At 41.0% G+C, this 17,515-nt stretch overlaps 1 protein-coding gene across 1 annotated transcript in view; it reads left to right on the plus strand.

Moving 5' to 3' along the window:
- Window positions 1-10,376: 10,376 nt before the first annotated feature.
- STK26 (serine/threonine kinase 26) overlaps window positions 10,377-17,515 on the plus strand; it is a 63,591-nt gene continuing 56,452 nt past the window's right edge. The window contains exons 1-2 of the mRNA XM_082445378.1: window positions 10,377-10,985; window positions 11,088-11,238. Of these exons, the coding sequence (XP_082301504.1) occupies window positions 11,197-11,238 (42 nt within the window). The 5' untranslated portion in view covers window positions 10,377-10,985; window positions 11,088-11,196. The remainder of the gene's footprint in view (window positions 10,986-11,087; window positions 11,239-17,515) is intronic.

Raw genomic sequence — 17,515 nt, forward strand, 5'->3', positions numbered from 1 at the left:
AACGACATTATGATAGTAGTACCTAGCTCATGGAGTCATGCTGAGGATTATGTGGGTGTATATATAATTTGCAACCATGCCTGACACTATGTAAATAATAGTAAGCACTATATAAATTATAGCTTTGATGCCTCAATTTACATTAATATGACTTTGGCTTGAGCTTCTTGCTTTAAAAAGGACAATGAAAGAACTACTTTATACCTAATTTACTATGTGCAGAACCAAAGTAGAAGAGTGATATTGAAGTGTATTGTTATGCATTCTCACATTGATTACCTTACTTTTTTTTTTCTAGTAGGAAACATATTCAACAACCTAGCATTTTACAACCCAGACACAGTTTCTTTTGTCATTGTTCATACAAATGACCTTTCCATACAGCAATAACCTTTTTATGCTTTGAGAGTCTGGCAAAAAAAGAAGAAAATAATCTCTTTTTAGTGTATGTTTCATGAACTAAATCCATCCTTCACAACATAGTAAGCACTCATTTCTCTATATTTGCATAGCAGGAATCTGTATATTGTCAGACGCAAAAGTTACTTTAAAATTTAAGAGCTGGTATATTTCAGTTTCTTGTAACACCTGAGAAAAACCCAAACACATAATAAAATGCATTGTACAAAACATTTAAAATATACTCTATTTGTATCTGCTTTCATGATCTCAGATTGTAAATGTCTACCACTATTTTCACAATTTATATGAAAAGCATGATTTATCTATGTTAACTTCAAGTTGGCATTTAGCCACTTGAATGCCTACCTTCACATATGGTAAACTATAAGGATGTGTGAAGTTTCATAAAAGGTCAATAGCACAGAAAGAATGGAAGAACCAGAATGGCATGAATGATTCTGAAAAATTGAAGAAGTATTAACTAAGGTTGCTGTGCACTTTCACAGCAGGCAAACATCATGACTTGGCCAGTAATCTGTGCTTTAGATTGCAATAAATTGTTCCTGTTTTTCTTTCTGTTGTAGAAGACACTGACTTGGCCTCGTGAAACCAGGCATGCATGTCATCTCCCACCTCATTTTCTTTAGAGTGTAGGAGGGGAAATATAATACAAACTGTTCTGGCGCACAATAATCTATTTTACAGTTGCATGCAAGAAAACCATCCCAGAAAACCTGGCAACATAGCATTCAGATCTCTTCACATCATTTCTGTCCTTTGCTCCATTCCTTTCTTTACTGTCATTATCATGCATTCAAAAGGCAATCTACGTATGCAGGGACACAGCAGAAATATTTGGTAATACCATCTTATAGACATGAGATTAACAATCATTACTCTTAAGAAAATAGTATACTTTTTGAGATAGATATGATGTCAGTAGGCACAGGCAGCATTTGACTGGACCAAAACATAGAAAAATTATACAAGAAGTGATTTTCTAAATAGGAGGTGAATGGTTCTAACTTGATTTCTATTTTTTATGCCCTTATTGACACCTTGCCATGAAGTTACAAAGCATTTCTCTTTGCAATTCCCAGATGTGTATTTGCAATCTGACCTCTTGTTATTTTCAACTGCCTTCTAGACATCTCCACTTAGATGTCATACAGGCACCTCAAACTCAGTGTATCCAAACTAAACTCCTTATCTTTCCCCAAAACCTGGTCCTCCTTCTGTATGCCCTGGCTCAGTTCCAGGCGTCAACGTTTACCCATTTCTCTAAGCTAGATGTCTCTGGCATTTTAAACCTCTCCCTCTGGTCCTGTCCACATCCAATCAACTGAATGCTGTTGATTTCACCTCCAAATTATTTCTGGAATCTATACCCTCCTCTTCATTCTCACAGCCATTAATTAATTAATTAATTAATTAATTAATTAATTAATTTTAAAAATTTAATTGTATCAATGTTTAATTAAGTTATTGATTTGTACATCATAATAATATAATACAGAAAACGATAAAAACTGTTGTTGATCACATGTGCTTCTCTTTTTTTCCCCATAATTCTTATTTTTATTTTTGAATTTCAGAGTTAATTGTTTAAATTACAAAAGATGACTCTTTTATTAACAACTTTGTCCTTAGCCAGAATTCCTTTCATACAATTTTTTTAAACATCTTTATTGGAGTATAATTGCTTTACAATGGTGTGTTAGTTTCTGCTTTATAACAAAGTGAATCAGCTATACGTATACATATATACCCATATCCCCTGCCTCTTGCGTATCCCTCCCACCCTCCCTATCCCACCCCTTTAGGTGGACACAAAGCACCGAGCTGATCTCCCTGTGCTATGCAGCTGCTTCCCACTAGCTATCTATTTTACATTTGGTAGTGTATATATGTCCATGCTACTCTCTCACTTCGTCCCAGCTTACCCGTCCCCCTCCCTGTGTCCTCAAGTCCATTCGCTACGTCTGCATGTTTATTCCTGTCCTGCCCCAGGTTCATCAGAACGTTTTTTTTTTTTGATTCCATATACATGTGTTAACATATGGTATTTGTTTTTCTCTTTCTGACTTACTTCACTCTGCATGACAGACTCTAGGTCCATCCACTTCACTACAAGTAACTCAATTTCGTATGGTAGTTCTAGTTTTAGTTTTTTAAGGAACCTCCATACTGTTCTCCATAGTGGCTGTATCAATTTACATTCCCACCAACAGTGCAAGAGGGTTCCCTTTTCTCCACACCCTCTCCAGCATTTATTGTTTGTAGACCTTTTGATGACGGCCATTCTGAGTGGTGTGAGGTGATACCTCATTGTAGTTTTGATTTGCATTTCTCTAGTGATTAGTGATGTTGAGCATCCTTTCATGTGTTTGTTGGCAATCTGTATATCTTCTTTGGAGAAATGTCTATTTACGTCTTCTGCCCATCTTTGGATTGGGTTGTTTGTTTTTTTGATATTCAGCTGCATGAGCTGCTTGTAAATTTTGGAGATTAATCCTTTGTCAGTTGCTTCATTGGCAAATATTTTCTCCCATTCCAAGGGTTGTCTTTTGGTCTTGTTTATGGTTTCCTTTGCTGTGCAAAAACTTTTAAGTTTCATTAGGTCCCATTTGTTTATTTGTGTTTTTATTTCCATTTCTCTAGGAGCTGGTCAAAAAGGATCTTGCTGTGATTTATGTCATAGAGTGTTCTGCCTATGTTTTCCTCTAAGAGTTTGATAGTGTCTGGCATTACATTTACGTCTTTAATCCATTTTGAGTTTATTTTTGTGCATGGTGTTAGGAAGTGTTCCAATTTCATTTTTTTACATGTAGCTGTCCAGTTTTCCCAGCACCACTTATTGAAGAGGCTGTCTTTTCTCCATTGTATATCCTTGCCTCGTTTGTCATAGATTAGTTGACCATAGGTGCATGGGTTTATCTCTCGGCTTTCTATCCTGTTCCATTGATCTATATTTCTGTTTTTGTGCCAGTACCACACTGTCTTGATTACTGTAGCTTTGTAGTATAGTCTGAAGTCTGGGAGCCTGATTCCTCCAGCTCCGTTTTTCTTTCTGAAGATTGCTTTGGCTATGCAGGGTCTTTTGTGTTTCCATACAAATTGTGAAATTTTTTGTTCTAGTTCTGTGAAAAATGCCATTGGTAGTTTGATAGGGATTGCATTGAATCGGTAGGTTGCTTTGGGTAGTATAGTCATTTTCACAATGTTGATTCTTCCAATCCAAGAACATGGTACACCTCTCCATCTGTTTGTATCATCTTTAATTTCTTTCAGTGTCTTATAGTTTTCTGCATACAGGTCTTTTGTCTCCTTAGGTAGGTTTATTCCTAGGTATTTTATTCTACAGCCATTAATTTAGTTCAATTCTTCTCTTGTACTTTTACAATGCCCTCCTAATAGCATCTTAATAGGTCCCTCTGCTTCCAGTCTCTCCCATATCCAATCTATCTTTTATGTACTAAATAGAGAGTTTTTTAAAAAAATACAAATCTGGAGCAAATTCCTCTCTTCCTTAAAACCACTCAGTACTCCTGGGAGCCTACGGGATCAAGTCCAAAGTTTTTAGCATGGCAGACAAGGCTCACAGTCTGTCCCCCATTCCTCCTTCCAACTTCATTGCTGGGATGCCTCATGTAACAGGCCTCTGCCTGTTAGACCAAACTACCATCTCGTCCTCAAAGAAAGCTTGTCATTCCTCTAAGTTAGTGGTTCATAACCAAGAGGACACATCATAATCACCTGGGGAGTGTTTTTTTTTTTAAATAAAATACAAATGCCCTTTCTTCATCTGAAACCTTCAAAATCAGAATCTGTCTAAATGGAGCACAGGATCTGTATTTTAACCAGGTCATCAGGTGATGGGAATACACATGCCTCACTTAGGCATTTGCTCATGCTGTTCCTTCTATCTGGAATCCCCTTTCTTCTCCACTCCCTTTCCCTGATTCTCTACCCATTTTTCAAGGCGTAGCTCAAATATCACCTTCTTTGTGAAGCCTTCCAGGATCTACACAGGTAAAATGAATTGCTCTCTGGTGCCAGTTGCTGTAACATTTTCAAAAATTGTATTGCTACTATCATTATGTATCACTTTGAGTGCTCCTTGTTTGTTTGTTTGTTTGTTTTTTAATTTTATACAATTTTTAAAGGTTACTGAGTGATCCTTGTTTTTTTATTGTATTTCTTGCAAGAAAGCAAACTCCTTGCATTTCTTTGTATTCCCAGCACTTAGCACAGTTCCTGGCACTGTGCTCGAGAAATATGTGAGAAAGCAAAGAGCGGAAGAGAAACGAAAGGAAAAAGGGAAAGGTGGTGTGGCCTAGCCTGGCTCTGGGGCCCCAGTAAAAGTATAAAAAAAACGTTCTGCCTTCGATTTCTCAGCAAAAATCCCCTGTTGCAGTCTATAGTGGGACCCTTCTAGTGGGCCTCACGGTGGAACATACTGAATTTTAACTAATCTTAAAATATCTATTTGGCACAGAAAAAAAAAATGAGTAGAGCGGGAGCTCTGCTTGTCTACAATGTTGAGTTTCTGCCCCAGAAACTTCTGGTAGTCCCTGATAACAGCCCTGCAAGGGCTGCCTGCTATTCTCCAGTTCTGTTCATGTTCTCTTGGGTACAGAAGTAACAAAACTATGGGAGCTTTTACCACAGGGTGACAGAACCTCAGCAAGCAAGTTGAAGGGTAATTTTACACAACTGCCTTTCTTAGAGGTCCTGGCAACAACTTCCTTTTCCTCAGTGTGAGCTGATGGCATAGTCACTTCCTATTTGGTCTCAACTGCCAGTTTTTTTTCCTGTTTTTAACTGCCACCTTTGACTAGAACTGTTTCTTGAGAAACCTACAAATTAAAGAACAAGTGGTCAATTCAATACATGTAAAAAAGTTAATTCTGAGGGGAAAAGTATCACCCAAATTGGTTGTCTAGCATCATTTCATGGTAACCCATGAATGGTTCTCCTGTGACTAAAAACTGCACTCTGGAGAATACAAAGAAGTTACCTGACTTCATTACAAAGAGCCTAGTCTCCCAAAGAATCTCTCCTAAGAAACTCCCCAGTCTCCTCATGTACCCCTATGGCAACACAAAACTCAATTATAGGATGAATGGTACAGCAAGCAGTGGTCTGTCACCATTGAGGAGACTGTGAGTGAGTGCCGGCAGGCTTCTGAGGGCCTTCACCTTGGGTCTAAGGCATCTAAAGATCAACAGTGCAATTGTGTGAGAGTTAAGGCAGGCAGCAAAACTAGAACCAGGAAGTTATTTCTTATCGTGCTATCTTTCGACTCCTACCTCTACATGTGAATGAAATTGTTGGGGCCACATCTACCTCTCAGTTCTGTAACCAATTGGTGAAGGCAAGAAGTAATGAGCTCAATTCTTTTCATACTTAAATGCAAATATTGCAAAGTGAGTAAGCATATATGTAAAGAAATGTTCTAAGCAGGAAACCGCTTAAGCAGCATCTGCTTCCACCCACCTCCCCCGTTGCTCTACTCCCCTCAGTAGCGTCAGGAAGTAAAGCTAGCAAGAAAATTCAGCTGTGTTGAGTCTTAAATACTAGGTTTTTGTTATAAATAATACTATGGCAGAGTACTGTGCGAGCCCCCAAAGGTGCAAGGTTATTCAGGAGAATTAAGCAATTACACAGGTTTAATGCTCCTTGACTGAGAATTGATTCAGTATGTTTTTCTTTGGGATGCTTTGCTGGAACAATAGCCAGGTTACAACATCTGCAAGAACTATTATTTCATGCTTTCCAATTTGATACCCACAGAGAGTAAAGTAAAGAGGAGAGTTACGGTATCACATATGCCTTTGTAAAAAAAAAAAAGAAAACGAAAAGAAAAGAACCCTTGAATGTTATATTTCCAAATATCAATAGAGTCTAGTAGCTTAAATCAAAATATTCCTATCACTGGATGGTAGGGTTCTAGAATTACCCGGATAATTTCCTTTAGTTTCAAATATTCAGATAATTGAAATTCAGATAATTGTATCAACTTCTCTTACACTTCAGACATATATGCACTTTATACATTTTAATGTAGTGATGAGTCTCAAAATGTGACAGTCCAAAATGTGAAACCCTACCTTTAAATTTTATAAAGTGGAGTAAGAGGTCATATTTATCTCGATGAGGTAACATATTTGAAGGCTCCTAGGTAATGCCTGGTACATTAGAACATGCTCCATGATTAAATTTTTTAACACAAATCATTAAATTTTTCTTAAGGTTATTTTCTGTTCAATAGTATTTTTCATTAAGTAGTATTCACTCTTTGGGGGAAGATGATCTATGGTCTATCCAAAGGTGGCATAAAAATACTGCTTTGTTTCCGGTACCCCCTTGATGTGGCCCAATATCTTGTGGGATTGTTTGTTTCTTCGTTTTAGCCCCAGCCACCACATTGAACTAAAATCTTCAGGGAACAAGGATTCTTAAGTCTGTTACCTGCTTATGGGACTTCCCTGGCGGTCCAGTGGTTAAGACTTCGCCTTCCAGTGAAGGGGGTGCAGGTTCGATCCCTGGTTGGGGAGCTAAGATCCCACATGCCTCGCGGCCAAAAAACCAAAACATAAAACAGAAGCAGTATTGTAACAAATTCAGTAAAGACTTTAAAAATGGTCCACATCCATTGGTTCTGTTTTATGTTTTGGTTTTTTGGACGCGAGATATGTGGGAGATCAGCTTGGTGCTTTATGTCCGCCTAGAGGGCTGGGATAGGGAGGGTGGGAGGGAGACGCAAGAGGGAGGGGATATGGGGATATATGTATATGTATAGCTGATTCACTTTGTTATAAAGCAGAAACTAACACACCACTGTAAAGCAATTATACTCCAGTAAAGACGTTAAAAAAAAAATGGTCCACATCAAAAAAAACTAAAAAAAAAAAAAAAAGTCTGTCACCTGGTTAGTAAACCTTAATGCAAAGAGTATAGAGCACGGTGTTTCAAACGTTGGCACCATGGACATTTTGCGTGGGCTAATCCTTTGTTGCCCTGTGCATTGGAGTATGGTTAGCAGCATTTCTGGCCCCTGCCCACTACCAGTAGCACCCTTCCCCCTCATTCGTGACAACCAACAATGTCTCCAGGAAGCAAATTTGCTCCTGGTTGAGAACCATGGCCCTAATGCATTACCTCACTATTGCCTACATTAAAGTTTGGCCATTTCTGTCTACCTGCACTTTAGCCATGAACCCAGTCCATTCAGTAAATATTTATAAACATGGGAAAAGTTAAATATTTAATATTGAGGGTGTGACAAATGTCAGGAAACTGAAGCCACAGATTGTAAATTTAAATTAGTAACTTTTGTTGGGTTCAAGGGCACAGTCGAACTTGGAATTCACTGACTTTGCTTAATCTGTATATAATTTTGCTTTATTTATATGGTTATTAAGTATTCATACCCACTCAGGTCACATCAATCAAGCAGGTACCAAATCCGATCTGATACACTATGTCACACTCTATGGGGCTACTCAGAACATAAGATGTGGTGTCTCCCCTCAAGCTGTGGGAACACATTGTAATATATTATTAGACTCTAGGCCGACATTTTGGAGTAAAAATATTCAAGTGCCCTTTTGGGGGGGAATAACAAAAGCATACTTGAATTTCTTGTCATTTTGTTTAAATTAAGAAATAGACACATGAAAAAGCATAAGCAAACTACAAGGAACTCCATGTAAAAACTCAAGTGATCTCTATCAATAATAACAACAACAGTTTATTTAATAGCAGGAAACCTAAAGAAAGGTGAGAAAGTTCACTAAGATCTCAAAAGCAGTGTTTTTAAGGAAATTTCTCAATAGTTCAGGTCTCAAAATTTAGCATTCAGTCTTCCACAGGCTTACATAACTCTGGCCCAGAATCATGTCAGGAAAAGTCACTTCTTAGATATGCTTACCTTATTTATTAAAATTACACAACTTGCTCTTAGGTAGTTGTGAAATTAAAGTAATGGAAAAGAATTTAGGAGACAAAAAAAGAAAGATGTAACATATAGTAAAGTGAACAATTTAAAGATTCAGCAAGAGCAGTGCCTAGGAGTTAAACCAGGCCATCAATAAAACACTATACCAACTAGCACTATGCCAACCTCAGTGAAGAGTTCAAAGGAAATCCATCCATCCATTCATTCAACAAATATCTATTGAGGGCTTCCTATGTGCCATACACTGTTCTAGGCTCTGAGGATACAGCAGCAAACAAAACCGACAAAAATCTTGCCCTCAGAAAGCTGACATTCTATCTGAATAATTCTTACGTAAGAGAAGCAAATGAAATGCATGAAATAAGAAGAAAGAACTACAATGTGAGTGCTGCTTCCACCAACATGCAATAGGAGGAGTTTGAAGGAGGGCTTCGATCAATGAGGAAGAGTCAGTGGGGGTGGGACTCGAGATGAGCCTTAAATGATGGGGCTTGATTCAGACCCTTGCTACTCAAAGTGTGGTCTAAGAATCAGCACTATCCGCACCACCTGCGAAATTGAGAGCAACGCAGAATCTTGGGCCACTCCAAACTTGCTAAGTCAAAATCTGCACTTTAAAAATATCCCAGGGAATTTCTATGGACATTAAAGTTTAGATGGCACTGCAGGTTTCTGGTCAGGCTGGCATTAAGTGTGAACTGGGCTGGTGGGAAATAGAGACTGGATTGTGGCCTATCATCAGTTTAGAAGTGGTGAGGGCCTGGACTTGAGGATGATATCCTTTACCATGTGAATGGATAAAGAAAATGTGGTGTATATACATGAAATGGAATATTATTTGGCCATAAAAAAGGAAATCCTGCCATTTGTGACAACGTGGTTGGACCTTGAGGGCATTATGCTAAGTGAAATAAGGCAGACAGAGAAAGATGAATACTGTATGATCTCACTTATATGAGGAATCTAAAAAAATACCAAACTTACAGAAACAGAAAGTAGATTGGTGGTTGCCAGGGGAGGGTGATGGGGGAAGTAGGTGAAGGTGGTCAAAGGGTTCAAACTTCCAGTTAGAAGATTATTAAGCTCTGGGGATGTAATGTATGGCATGGTGACTTATAGTTAACAATACTATTTTGTATAGTACTTGACAGTTGCTAAGACAGCAGATCTTAAAAGTTAGAAGGACCTGGGTTTGAATTCCCAGCCCTACCACTTCTTAATTATGTGATATTTGGCTCAAATTATTTAACCTCACTGAGCCTTTTTCTGAATTTCTGCAAAATGGAAGAAAAGCAATATGACCTCAGGGGACCCTTGTAAAGATTTAATAATGTAACATATATATAGCACTTAGCGGTCCCTGGCACAAAGAAAGTGGCACCCATTAACAATAACCATATTGATAACAATAATTTGCTATCTTTTGAGACAGATTCAAAAGGAACAAGAGAAACATTTATTGTCTGCCAGAGCCCCAACACTGTGTTGGGTACAGACCTACAACAACCTGCAAGTTAGGGAACTCCATCCTCATTTTAAACTGGCACTTGGATATTACATATTACAACCCCTTGTGGTTTCTCAAAGGTTCCTTCATAATGAGATGACCGGAACTGCTATTATTATTATTGCGGTTGTTATTGTTAGGTTATTCTCAAAAGAGCCTGTCTCCCTGCTGGAGTGAAACTTCAAATGGGGTGGAGGCAGGGAGTTGCCAAAACCACTGCTGTGTATGCTGAGTTCAATAATACGCCCATCTAATGACCCAATCTCATTTCCCATGCCTCTATTTCCTCATTAATTTTTCTGCCGATGTACCATCTGTTTTCCAACTTCCCTCTCTCTTACATGTGCAGAACTTGTGATGAAGAGAAGCCCCAGTCTGGTCGACCCCCCCAAACCCCCCAACTGACAGCCCAAGAGATAGGTAGGGGTAGCCTCAGTTCTAAGTCACCTGAAGCCTGGCTGGGGGCGGGGAATCCGGAAAGAGGAGAGTGGTCACGGACCCGCCCAGTGGCGCGGCCCGAAGCTGGGGAAAGAGCAGGGGTCCACCGACTCGGCGGCTCTCTGCGTCCCCGCCCTCGACCAGATCAGGGAGTCAAGAAGGACTTCCAACACCCGCCAAGTTTCAACTCAAGACTTCTGTGAGGCCGCGTGTGCCCGAGCCCTCGCACGCCTGCCTGCAACGTGGCCGCGTCCGGGACGCCCTCGGACCCCGAGGGTCACCCGAATTCTTCCCTTCTCTCTCCAGGCCGAGCCGTGCTCCAGGCCCCTCTGTCCGCGGGTTCTCCTCTCCGTGGGCCGGGAGAGCCTCCCTCCTCTCGGGCTCCAACCACCCCAGCCGAGCCCCTTCCCTGCGCGGAGCCTTAGCTCTCCTGACACCGCCCGGCTGCGGGGCGGGGGCAGGGCCAGCGGCGGAACCGCCCCCAACCGCCTCCCCGGCCCGGCGAGCAGGCGGGTGGCTGGGGCGCCTCCACCTCCTCTTCCTAAAGCGGCGAGGAGCAGACGAGCGGCATCACTCGAGCCCAGGTCCCGGCCACCGCCACACACGGCGCCCAGCGTTCAGTAGGAGGAGCAGCAGCTGAGGCGGCTGCCACAGCGGCGGGCGGGCGCCAGAAAGGTAGACTGAGTCTCGGGGAGCCGCGCCGCGGACCGCCCACCTCCCGGCCCCGGGCCGCGCGCGCCACCCGCCCCGTAACCCCACTCGTATGTGTCCTTCCAGGCCCCGGTCGAAAAGCCTGGGAGGGCCGCCGACCTACCCCCGGAGGAGGAGCCAGTCGGAGCCCAAGGCGCCACCGCCGCCGAAGCCGCGCGGAGCAGCTTTCGCCTTCATGGCCCACTCACCGGTGGCGGTCCAAGTGCCCGGGATGCAGGTGAGGACGCCCGGGCCTCCTCCGCCGTCCACGTGACTGCCCGGGAGCCCGGGGCGCGCTCCGCGCTGGGCACCGGCGACGAGAGGCGGCCCAGGGCTCCCCCGAAGCCGGGCCGGGCGCTCCGGCCAGGTGACCTGGGAAGAGGGTTCTCAGTGTTTCCCGGCGTGTAAGCTAGGTGGTGCACTGCGCCGGCCGGGCGCGGAGGGACTGGGGGCGCGGCGAGGTGGGGATGCTGGGGGGGAGAGGGGGGGGTGCACAAAATAGCCCGGAGCGAGACACCTGCGCCGGCTGAGCGTGGTGCGGTTGGGGGTTGGAGGTGGGAGCACTTAACTTGGGAGAGATGGAGGTGTCTCGGAATTCGTGGGGTAAAACGCAAGTGGTGCTCCCCCCTCACACACACACACACACACACACACACACACACACGACACAAGTTGGGGCGGAGCAAGGCAACGGGGTGTCGGTGGTGGCGGCTTTGAATTGGGCTCTTCCTGTGTGCGTAGAGCAAAGAGCGAGGTGACTTCTTTTCCCCTTTTGGTGCTGCTGCTTCAGGGCCAAGTTGTATCTCGCTCCCCCAGTCTGGTCCAGCCCATAGGGTGGCGTGAGAAATGCAGGGTCCTAGGTTAGAGTAGCGGAGGTGATGACTCCCCCGCCCCGCCCCCTGCCTTTCCCACAGGAGGTCTGTTGCAATGCGGTTAAAGGAAGCTTTTTGTCCTCAACAAGGGACTACTTGCCTGGGACCCAACTTTTTACTCGACATCTTCCCAGCTCTCTCCCATTATATTTTCATTTTATTGAAGAAGAAATAAGCTATCTATGTCCACACACTTTTTATGCTTTTATGTTTTTAACTCGGTGCATTTCAAGCTATCTACTAAATGTTATCCAAGTTTACTAACTTTTAAGCGTTCACATTTTATTTTTTTTTCCTTTGCTAGACAGCCTAAACAACCTATTTATGAATAGGTCAGAGACTAGAAACACTTAAGCCTCATTACCTTCTAAAAATGTGAAAGCAAACTTTTTCTACGTTCAGAAAAAATGTTTAGAGTAGTAAACAACTTATGTTTCTAGTAGAAATCAAAGTGCTATGGATTGGAGCCTCAGTTTACTAATTAATTAATGGTATTCATTTTTTTTAAAAAGCAGTTGGTCACATTTGATGCATGGTCACACACAAAAAAGGGATTTTTAAAATACTTTTCCCCAAAAGGACCGTTTGTGTCGGACATATATCTAACCTAGGACGCCTGTGTGTCCTAAGCACCAGGCCTTTTAGCTAAATATAGGGCAAGTCTGGGTTGAGTCCCAGGAAGTCGCTGTGTAGTTAATAAAAAAGAAAGGAAGAAAAAGGGAAATGAGAAATATTAGGGCCTTTTTATAGGTTGATCCATTCAAGCTTTACAAAATGCCTCAAACTTCCTTCTTCTCACGCCACCCCCCTCCTTCCCTCCCTCTTTCCCCCAGCCACTGCCCCTCACCCCATTCATTCAGTTCTGCCTTTGATTATATCAAGAGAATTAGTAATTTGCATTACTAACTACAGTTTTGCTCTGTCTGATGTGGAAGAAAGTGCGAAATTTTTCCCACCGTGCTCTCCTTTCCATTCTGTGAAGAGTAGAACGTTACGGATGTGTAGTTTGTCTCTGAGGGTCTCGGTACTTCTCTCTCCATTGTGTGCACGCGCTGCCTGCGTGCGTGCGTCAGCAGATTGAGTGCCTCCCGTTCATCAAGTTTGTGATTCTGGGGAACTCTGTGTGCTGAGGAGAAAATGGTTTCTGGTCTTTATTTCATTTGTCTTGACTTTATTTGATTTATATGGTTTCTGGTCCTTATTTGATTTGTCTTTATTTGATTTATATGGTGTAGGAACTGCTTGCTGTTCAGTATTTATTATGGCTCCCTGCTTTGTTTCATTATCTGAGTTCCCTATCTCTTGAATTTTAAAATCTTAATTAAGGTGGTTTAGAATGTGAATCACATCTTCTGAATGATAAATTCTGCTTTTCACTTTATGTCTGCCCAAAGTTGTGATTACTTTGTCTACCCTGATTTGGGGAGGGCAATCATCTCAATATTAGAAAAGAGGAGAGGAATATTTATTTGTCATTTTTCCCCGTCTGAATGAAATGGTAAATTCTTAACTTCTTATTTCCATTTTCTTTGTATATGTGGTTCTTACGCATTTGGTGCAACACAAGAGTTTTCCACTTTTAAAATTGTGGAGTATCCTAAAAATAAATTTGATGGCATGCAGTGTGACTCTTGAGCCTAGACTACTTTGACTATTCTTTTGTTTAAAAATATTGCAGATGAGATGCAGAAATATATCACGAGCTTGTAGAATTCTCCTCGAGTTTTGTGAAAGAGGGGCAACTTTTAGACCTTTAGAGTAGTAAGAAAACGTGTTAGCCATGTGTTCTTGAAATTCATGTATAGTATTTCCACAAATCTGGGTGAAGTGGTCGACCGGCCTATAACTTTTTAACAGTTTATTTTAGGGAATTATGAAGATTGATGGAAAAAATGATTTTTCCAGAAATAAAAACAAATTTACTTTATCCACAGTGTTTTTCTCCCCCTGAGGAGAGACGTGAAGTCGAGCTACCTGTTCTATCACTTAAGACTTCCAGCATTCCTGACTTTCAAACAAAGAAATTTCTGTTGCCACTAGTTTAAAATAGAAAAGAAACTTGGAGTGACGAAAGAAAACCCAGGATTTGGTCCAGTTGAAACCCTTCCTTGTGAATTAGTTATCAAACTCATATTGTTAATATTTCTTAATATTGTGGTAATGAACTTTTTTTGCCATATTACACCAAATGTGGAGGGTATGAATTTTTTGGGTACTTAATTTGTGCTTACTTCTCTAGTATATAACTAAAGGAATTTTCCATACCAGGAGCTAAACTCTTGAAACATATTTAAAGAACAACTTAAAAAAAATAAGCCAATAAACCTGTTTCTTTCCACTCAAATATTTACTCTTTAATGATTTAAAACATGTTTTTTCTTTGAAGTTCTCAGTTGTAAATCATACTTAAGTTTAAGATATTTCCCCTTAGAACCTGCATTAATGTTTATGAAGACAAGTGTTCTAAATTGGGTGTTAAATCTTTCATAAAGTGTGGGTGGGAGAATAAAGTTAAATGTTGAATTAGAGTACTAAGTATTATTATGTTACGCTTTGTGTTATGCCTTTTGTGAAAGAATTTTTTAAACTTCCTGCTAAAGAATTTAAACATTAGTCTTCATGTATCTTTAAATATGATCAGGGTGGTACAGTTTGTAAATGGTTGTTATTTGAGATGTGAGATGGAAATGAAGTTTAAGGATTAATGAACACTTTATTGGAGACTTTTATCTAAGAGTTGGAAAACATTGCCTTGCATTGGTGAACCTAGTTACTGGGTTCTGGGAAGGATACAGAAGTATACTACATGATCTCTGCCCTTAAAGATCTTAAAATGTTGTTGGGGAGATTAATCTAGCGCATGAAATATCAAATAATGCAAAATCTGTGATACTTACTCTATAATAGAAGTTGCTGACTGGAAGAGTTGAAGGCTTGCCCCCAAAGGATTTTTAGGATCCATATTGGGGAGGGCATTTCCAAGCAGGGAAATACCCTGAGCAAGTGTGTGCGCGCACACAATCTTTGAGCGTGGGATAAAATCACTTGGACTATGATGAAGAATTCCACTAAAAAAATAATAGGGGGTAAGATTGGAAAACTTGACTGGGTCCACATTATGGTGGTTCTTGAATGCTAGGGAAGGGTTTTGGCCTTCAGACTAGCCATTAAACATTTCTAAGTAAGGGAGGCTCAACAAAGTTGTATATAGGAAGAGAAATCTTAAGATTGGTTGAATGGATGAACTGGAGGATTGAGAGACTTGAGGCAGTTTGATCTACTGAGACTACTTCAACAAGGTATTCATATCTGTACAGATGCAATGGACCTTGCATTGACTGATTGCCTTCCCTATGCCTAGTACTATGAGGCAGAAAATATAATTACCAGACTTGTAATTAGCTAGTTACAGGAGGAAGAATCGAAGCCTTTGTGATGTTGAATATGGGCAACTGGGACAATTCTGGTACATCCAAAAGAAATCGGAAAGTCAGGGAGAAGAGCCAGATCCAGTAGAACATTAATGATTTCTGTTCTAGGCTTGTGAAGTTCAAGCTAACAGTGGGATGACAAAATAAAAATGTAGAGCTGTATGTCTGTTATCTTGATTGTGGTGATGGTTTCAAAGGTGTATACATATGTCCAAACCCATCAAATCGTATACATTAAATATGTACAATTTTTTTGTATCTCAACATGCCTCAGTAAAGCTGTTTTTAACAATGTCCAGCGAATACTTGAAGATATAGATCTGGAGCTCTGGTCATTCATCAGACATTTACTGAGCATTTACTATATGCCAGTTTCTTTACTTGAAACTGAAGGGTGGGAGCCACCAAGGAGGGAAAGGTCATAATGCCAGAGAGCATGTGGAAGTGAGGGCCCTCGTGAGGCAGGAAGCACAGGTGGAAGGTTGGCTTGTAAGAAAAGGAAGGGTGACTTAAGATGCATGGGGGGGAATGAGAAAATGTGTCAGGATCGGGAAGGAGTTAACTGGGGTGGGGGCGACTTCTTTATTTAACTCTCATCATGAAACCTAAATTGGAGAAAGAATTCAGTTTGGTGTCAGAATCTAGTATGTAGGCTTCTTACCTTCCTTCCACCTTCTGAAAGGACTGATCAGCTTTGCAATTTGAGGTGGAAAGAGGTAGAGAGCAATGCTTGCACTAATAGATAAAGCCAAACCATTGTCCTCGTTGGTGGGAAGCATATTCAGAGATGTTGAATATGCTAATGATAGTGGCAGAAGACCAGCTGAAACAGAATAATCAAAGACAACTGTGAGCTGGGAGAGTTGGAGGTAGTTGCAGGGTATGGGGTAAGCAGGCTGGGGGCCGAACGGAGAGTAAACAGGAATTGGGCATGGTAGGACATGTGCCTTGAACACTAATGAGGGTCTAAAAATGGCACATGAGGACAAATGTCCATCATGTACCTCCCTTGCTTGAGTTACAGAAAATGAGAGAATATAATTTAGCTGGTACCTAGGAACCATTGAACATTGTGATACTGTGTGTTTTTATTCTGCCTTTCATTTATTCAGTGACCTTGAGCAAATCATCTACAGAATGGGGAATAATAAAAGCTGCATTTCCTTTGCCTCAATGAGATGCTATTAGGATGAATTAACTATCATCTGCGGAGTATATTTTGAACTCCTTCATCAAAGGTGTTATGATGTATGTGGGCAGTTCATCCTACAAAACAGTGCTAGGCTAATCACGTGAAAACACTGTCATTATCCCCTCTCACTCCTGCTTGACAACCCATGTTTTTCTATTGAAATCCAGTCTCCCCACCCCCGCCAAAGCAGCCACACACATACCACCACCACCAGACCCAAAGTCTTCTGCTCAGCTTTCCAGACTTTCTGTTATCTGGCTCCTCTCTACAGATCTGTAGTTAGTTATTTCTACTCCCCAACAAGAAATCCCTTTTGTTCTACCATGCCAGTTGCAATTCAGCAATCACTGACTGGCCAAATCCTACCTGATTTTCAAGGTCTCCATCTTGCTTTCCCCATGAACTTTCTCTGAATGTTCCAGGCTACAGAAATCACTCCCATTTCCAAGCACCTGTTATATCCCTTGTCAGTAGCAGACAGTCCAGTCCTTGATTTATATACTGCCTTAGATTTTCCCTAATTATATATGTTATACTTGTCTCCCAAACTAGGTTGTAAATTACTTGAAGGTAGGGACCATGTATCTTACTTTTCTTTATACCGTTAGGTATGAATTATATGTAAAAGTGTAGGCTAGTGAGTGCAGTACACATAGACTAGACTTTTCTGACTTTTTTCCATTCTGTTTCTGTAAATATATTGTGTAATGCTTGAATTCTTCTAGCTCATGAAGGCTAATTTGTGTACAGTGTAGACATTTTATACTTACTAAAATGATTTTAATGTATTACATGTAATAGGTCTAATGAAATATACTTGTAACTAATCAGCTGTCCACACACTGAAGCTCTCATTCTCATCTTGCAAGACCTTTGAGAGAAAAAGGAGCCCTCATTGCTTTCCTAGTAACTAGGGCTGATTTCAGACAAATTTATGGCTTTGGGAGAAATAACCTCTTGTTCCTTCCCTTTGTTCCCCCCTCCCAAAAAAATACAAACAAATAAATAAAAGAAACTTCT

The sequence above is a fragment of the Balaenoptera physalus genome (genome assembly GCF_965194825.1).
Source record: "Balaenoptera physalus genome assembly, chromosome: X".
Classification (NCBI taxonomy): domain Eukaryota; kingdom Metazoa; phylum Chordata; class Mammalia; order Artiodactyla; family Balaenopteridae; genus Balaenoptera; species Balaenoptera physalus.